This window comes from Manihot esculenta, chromosome 2, assembly GCF_001659605.2.
Source record: "Manihot esculenta cultivar AM560-2 chromosome 2, M.esculenta_v8, whole genome shotgun sequence".
Lineage (NCBI taxonomy): Eukaryota > Viridiplantae > Streptophyta > Magnoliopsida > Malpighiales > Euphorbiaceae > Manihot > Manihot esculenta.
In genome coordinates, this window is record NC_035162.2 from 31511059 (window position 1) to 31518259 (window position 7201).

Below are 7201 nucleotides of genomic sequence, written 5' to 3' on the forward strand. Positions count from 1 at the left end.
CAGCATGATTGTTTTAGTCATCTTCTGGCAAAGCCAATGGTTACTAAGTTGTTTTTTGTCAAGTGTTAACCCCTTAGTAATTTTGTAAAAAAATTATTTAAGTCTTATTTGAGCTATGGTCAGACAAGGGTTATGGTCGAGTACCAAACATTTACAGGCGGCTCAAGAAACAAGGCAGTTATCATTTAGGGGCAGACGAAACTACGTGAGCAGAGAAAAACTAATCTAGATATGCCACATGCCCAATATCATGAAAATAATTGTCACTTTCGAATCTAAAGAATCAAAGACCAATGAAGGGACCTATGATTTAATACAACAATCGCCCAGAATAAGTCATGAGCTGTCATCATAAGACACGGCTACGTGGCAAGGGTCTGATAAGCCGATACGCTATCCCACTAGTGGATAGGAAGATTCAGATACCATAATACCCTGGTCTTCATTAAGACTCTCCCTCTCTTGAATAGATCGAGTTTTCACATAAAATTATCATTAGCGGATATCATCCAGCAGATCTCCATTACACTGGCAATTATGGGATTCCCGATCAATTAGCCAGCACCCGCTGGATTTCTAGGACATATTGTAATTAATAAAATCTTCTTACAGTATAAAAGTTAATGATCACATGGATAAAAATACGCATTTCTCATATAACTACTCTTGAATTCTAAGTAATTCCTTATACTCGCCTTATTTTTCGGTTCACTGATTTGAATATCGGAATGACTGTCGTAGACACTAATCACCTCACTTTTTTTTTTTTTTTTGCAAATTGATCAATTGCAGTATAACTCTATTTAGATAAAAATATTGCATGAAATTAAGGTTGAAAATAATTTCTCATTAAAGCAAACAAATAATAATTTTCATTATTTGAAATTTCAGAAAATAATTTCTAGTTGAATAATGAATATTCTGAACTGTTGAGTGAGAATGTACATGAAAAGTCAGTGGCTAAATGCCAAAGAAAGACCATGCTATGTCACGTTCAGAACAGGTCAATTATGAATGATGTACATCATGAGGTCCACAGCAGAAACGAAATGATCTCCATAAGCTTTCAAAAGTATTCATACAGATATTTTCTAATCTTCCAAAGTTTTAGATATTTTGCTCATTCAGACAAAAAAATTTTAAAAATAAATAAATAAATAAATAAGAAGACCACATTTTCTAAGCAAAAGTCCAAACATCAAGATATGAATTTCTTCAGATATTTTCAGCCCATTTGTAGTACCCGTTTCACGAATCTCTCTTCACAAATCTACCCTGCAACTCAAAATGGAATGCTTTAGTATCTACTCATGCACGTAGAGATTATGGGGCAAATTCTAATTAATTCATTTCTAAGTTTCAGCCTTAAAATATACATATAAGGTAAGTTTTGCTCAGACCAAATCGGATTTTGCTAAGAAATTGGGGAGAGAAACAAACCTTGAGTCTAGGTCTTTTATCTGCATTGAGTTTGCGAACTTGATACCTTATCTTCTTAGAGAACAATCTAGTCTGACGCTTCTCTTTGTACCTCAGAACACTTGCTTCTCTTCTTGTTCTCTCTTCTTCCATTACTGGCACCTCTCCCATCTGAACAACTTTTCAGCTTATAATCTTTTATAACAGAGTGAAAAGAATTCCAATTCATTCAACTATCAAATACCTAACTATATTGATACTAAATCTTCTCTACATCATTCGAAATAGGTTAAAAATCATAATAGTTCTCACTTATAAATTTAAGTTGATCAAGTATATAAATAAATACTATGATGCACGTAATATCGTGAAACGAGCTAAAATTTAATTATTAACTAAATTAATTACAAGTTATTATAAGAATCTAAATCCAAAGGGTAATTCCATATTAAATATAAATAAAGAGCTAAAAATGAAAATAAAATAAGAAAAAGAAAAGGGATGGTATTGAATTGAGATGAGCGTATATGCATACTAACATAATAGGCATTGTTTGGGAAGCAAGAAAGAGAAGAGTGATCAGCCCAAAGAGGTCCTCTATCAGACCATGCATCCAAAACCTCTTGATAATTCAAATTCAAGTTCAATGAAACTCTCTTATCATCATCTTCACCATCTAATAAGAACCCATTACTACTCTCTCTCTTTATGCTGTAAAAATGGCTTTCTTCTTCCTCAAAGAAGCTCCTGCTTCTGTCCTCAAACTTACAATACTCATCTGCTTCATCTTCTCCATTGATATTTGGTTGTTCTTCCATATCCATAAAATCCCAGTTCAAAAAACCATACATATTTTTATCCTTTGATAGCTTTTCTTCATCTTCAATGTCCAAAATGCCATCAAATTCATCCATACCAGCAAATCCTCCATTGCAAGAATCATCAATGGTTGTCTCTGGAACCTCTTGCTCTTCCATTTTTAGGCTTTTTACGGGTAAGGAATCGTATCTCATCTTTAGCTCTCTTTCCTTCTTTGCATATAGACGTTTTGAATTGTTATATAACTGAGGATAAGTTATGAATTATTTTATTTTCTAAAATCCTTGTCAAACAATTTTTTATCCTACGTGGAACCTTATCCACTTTCTATTGGTTGCTTCATCGCAAACTTTCTTTTAATTGGTTCACAGGTTCCAGCTTGGATGTTGATAGTGGGATCCATGATTGCTTTTTTGTCTTTGATCCATTTTCTCTCCACATCCATTTTTGAGTTTCAAGGACTAAAACCTTTGAAGGGATAGGAGATATAAAAGAGATAGTTCTAATGGATAAAAATATAAATACTACCTCTTAATTTTCAACAATCGTGATTTTAATGATTTTTTTTTTCTGCGCAAATTATTTGTTATTTTAAAAATTTTAAGGTATTTTTATTTTTTATTATTTATTATAATTTTTTAAATTAAGATTTTTAATTAATCTTATTAATTTTTATGTATAAATCTTAGATAATAAATATTGTAAAATAAAGATAGTTATTATAAATAGAGTTGTAATCGAACTGAACCGAGTCGAACTTTCATAAGTTCAGACTCGGTTAGAAAATAAATTTAAAAACTCAAGTTCGAGCTCGAACTCGACTTGACTTCATTTATAAGTTCGAACTCAATTCATAAAATAAATATTAAATTTGAACTCGGTTCGATCTCAATTCGTAATAAGCTCACTTTAACATTTAACTCAAACTCCACTAAAAAAACTCGAATTTCAGCTCATTTAAACTCTAATTTAAGCTCGATTATATTATTAACAAATTCAATATAATTCAAATTCATTTAAATTTAAAATATAAAATCATTAATAGACTTTTAAATTAAATTTTTTTTATTTAATTGAAACTTCTCAAACCCCAAAACTAATGAAAAAAAATGTAGAAAAATTATCTTTTTATAGAAAAGTTACGGTCCTTCATATCCCTTCAACTTTCGATATGAGATTGGTATTGGCAAACAAGCTTATTCGCGAGTTTGTTCGCGAGTCTGTTCACGAGTTTGTTCGCGAGTCTGTTCACGAGTTTGTTTACGAGTTTGTTCGCGAGTCTGTTCACGAGTTTGTTCACGAGTAAACTTGCGAACTTGTTCATAAACTTGAAAATGAGTCGAACTCGCGAGTCGAATACTGGTAAACACAAGTTCAGCTCGTTTATTAAACGAGTCTAAAAAGCAAACTCGAACCTAAACGAGCCGAAATTCAATCGAGATTTTATTGAGTCGAATCTCGAATTGTTCACGAACAGTTTGGTTCATTTACACCCCTGATTATGAAGTAAATGGATGAAATCCTAAACAATTAGGATATATATATATTAAATAATATTTTATCTTAAAAATACTAAAAATCTAATAAAAAGAAATAAAGTGATTGAAGCAAAATCAATAAATTAAATAGTCTAATTTAAATTTTTAAGATATAAAAACTAAATTTTTATAGTAAAAAAGCTATGAATTAAATAGTAATTTCCTATTCCAATTTGCTAGTATCGGGACCATTTGCATTTGGAAATGTTGTGCCAAGAAGCACGTGAGCAAAACTCGTTTGCTTTTCTTTTAGATTTTTTCTTCTTGGTTTAGATTACAAAAAGTCAAATTCAAGTTCAAATTAAAATTTTAATTTTTATTAAAAGACTAGCTTTTATGAATTTAATTCTCAAATTAAATTAAATTAATGGAATCAACGAAAATAAATCAATTTTAAATTCAGTTATATCAATAATTGAATTTTTTAATTTTATGGGCTACTCTTGATTCAAATTATTATGAATTGTGGTTGACAAAGAACTGCATATACGATCACATGGAATTTACATATCATATTGAATTGACTTATCATATAAATATATATCACGTTTAAGTAATGCGGATCTAAGAGATTATAAAATATTATTAAAAATATCAACAGAGCCTAATGCAATCAAATTTAAACTTCTAGAAATTATTGGGAAATAATAAAATATGGTTTTAAATTCAGGTAAATCTTTAAAATTTGAAAAAGGTGAAGAGGGAAGGGAAATCCGCCAATTTGATTTGCTAGAGTTTAAACAATATGGATAATTACTATTTTAATCCCTATAATTTAGTAAGACTAATTATTTAGTCTATTTATTTTTAAAAACACAATTAATTTAGTTCTTATCTTTTAAAGCCATTAGCTAATTAATCCTCTTAGTTAATTGCAGGGATTAAACAGTTATTATTATAAAATTAGATGGACTAAAGAGTCATATTTTAAAATTATAGGTAATAATTAGAAACAAGCACATTTTAGTCATTTCTCATTTATTAAGAACTAAATAATATACGGTTTGAAAAGATAGACACTATTTATTATGTTTTTGAAAATAGAGGGAATAAGTAGTTATTTCACTAAATAATATGGACTAAGTAATAAATTTTTGAAAGAATATAAATAAAATGGAAAATTACAATTAGAATCCTAAGTACTTAGAGAATTTATTAGTTCATCCCTAAAAGTATTAAACTCAATTAAAAAGTTTTTTACTATTTTGAAATGCAATTATTTATTCTTTTTATTATGTATATTGACATATTCGTAGGGTGAGCATTCGGTTGATTCAGTTTAAAATTGAATCGAATCAAATAAATTAAAAATTAAAATTTTAGTATTTATAAAAATCAAACTGAATCGATTTTGATCAAAAATCAAATCGAATCGATCTGATTTGGTTCAATTCAATTTGATCGATTAGAATTTTTAATAAATTTTTTATTTTTTACACTTTTTTTTATTTTAAAATTTAATTGAATATTTTAACTTTAATATAATCTAATCTCTCTATATTATTAAAAATAATATATTATTATCTCGATTCGGTTCGATTTTTTTTTATTAAAATTAAATCGTATTGAAATAACTGAAATTTTTGAAATTAAAAATAAAACCGAATCGAAATAAATAAAAAACTAAATTAAAAATAAAACTAAATCAAAATAAATAAAAAATTAAATCAAAATTTTAAATTAATTCGGTTTGATCAATTTTTTCTGTTTGAATTACATATTCGGTTAAAACATCCTATAAATATCACAAATGTTATTTAAATTTAATCGTAATATTTTAAACAAACTACAATAAGGTTCTTCACGTTTCATTATTATAAATTATTTAGTGCTTTAATTAATAAAAAATAATAATAATAATAGAAGGACCAAAGTTACATTTTAAAATAGTAAGTGACTAATTAATTGGGTTTAAATATTACACAGATAAATTTATGAATTTAAGAATGTAATAACAATTATCTCTAAATAAAAATATTTAATGGATATTTTTCAGCATATGATCAAATTAAATTTTATTGAATTTGGATAATTTCTAACTCCAAACTTCATTTTGAAAAAAAATAAAAATTTAAATAAATTTTTACAAAATCATGTAATATTTTAATTTTTTGTAAAATAAAATTTTTAAGTTAAAAAAATTAAATTATTTCACTCTAAATAAATTTTTATTTCTAGACGAAAGGTCAAAAAAAAAAAAATAGTAATGATTTTTTTGTCTTTGATCTATGATTGCTTTTTTTGTCTTTTGATACACTGTTCCTTCACATCCGTTTTTGCGTTACAAGGACTAAAGTCAAATTGAGATTACTTTAACAATACTTTCTATAAAAGAAATTATCTACCTAAAATAGAGCGCGTGAAAAAGTAAAGTTAATAATAAGATTTAGTATGTTATATATAAAAGTCTAATTTTAATTTATTTTATATTAATTAAAACAAATTAAAATTAAATTAAAAAATAATAAAATGCATGATAGCTGTGGTAGTCACTTTTAATTAGGGGCGAGCAGTATTCGGTTCAAATCGAAAAAACCGACCAAACTGAATCGATTTAAAAATTTAGTTCGGTTTTTTATACATTTCGGTTCGGTTCGGTTTTTAATTTCAGAAATTTCGGTTATTTCGGTTCGGTTTGGTTTTAATCAGAAAAAAACCGAAAAAATCGAACCGAACCGATTAGTGATAATAATATATTTTTTCAATAATATAGGGAAATTAAATCATATTAAAATTAAAATATTTTAATTAAATTTTAAAATATTAAAAATACAGTGTAAAAAATAAAAAAAAATTATTAAAAATCGAAACCGATCAAACTGAACCGAATCGAACCGATTCAGACCAGTTTGGTTCGATTCAGTTTCTGACCAAAATCGGTTCGGTTCGGTTTTTATAAACACTAAAATTTCAATTTTCGGTTTATTCGGTTCGGTTCGGTTTTGAACCGAACCGACCGAATGCTCACCCCTACTTTTAATGTTTAAATTTTTTTTCTTACTCTCACCGTATAAACATTATCTGAAACTTTTATTTCTCTACCGTATAAGCGTTATTTGAAGCTTTTGAAAAAAAATATGATAATTAAAAAAAAAACTTTTCGATCGATATAATTCGCTAAATTTTAAAAAAATTTACTTAGAAATAAAATTACTTTTGAAAATAAAAATTTACTCACATAATTAATTTTTTATCGAACTATTTTTTGTAGGTGTGAGTTATTTCAGACAACCTCCTACATTTGTATGGAATGAAAGGATGTTGATTGTAGAATTTATAAATATCTGGGTATATTCTTGAATTCTCAATAAATTGAATTTTTTTTTTATAAAAATACATTACAATTAGAATCATTTTGTCTAATTTCAACTTAAAAAGGAATTTTAGGCTCTACTTAGGAGAAGGTCAATGGGTTGTACAGACAC

General features: G+C 27.1%; 1 protein-coding gene across 1 annotated transcript; it reads right to left on the reverse strand.

Annotated features, from left to right (window-relative positions):
- Positions 1-1064: 1064 nt before the first annotated feature.
- On the reverse strand, positions 1065-2472 carry LOC110608678 (zinc finger protein CONSTANS-LIKE 7). The gene is made up of 3 exons (XM_021747958.2): positions 1959-2472; positions 1441-1590; positions 1065-1275 (listed from the first exon to the last, which is right to left on the reverse strand). Exons 1-3 carry the CDS (start codon positions 2430-2432, stop codon positions 1249-1251), a joined length of 651 nt encoding a protein of 216 aa, XP_021603650.1. The 5' UTR covers positions 2433-2472; the 3' UTR covers positions 1065-1248.
- Positions 2473-7201: the final 4729 nt, after the last annotated feature.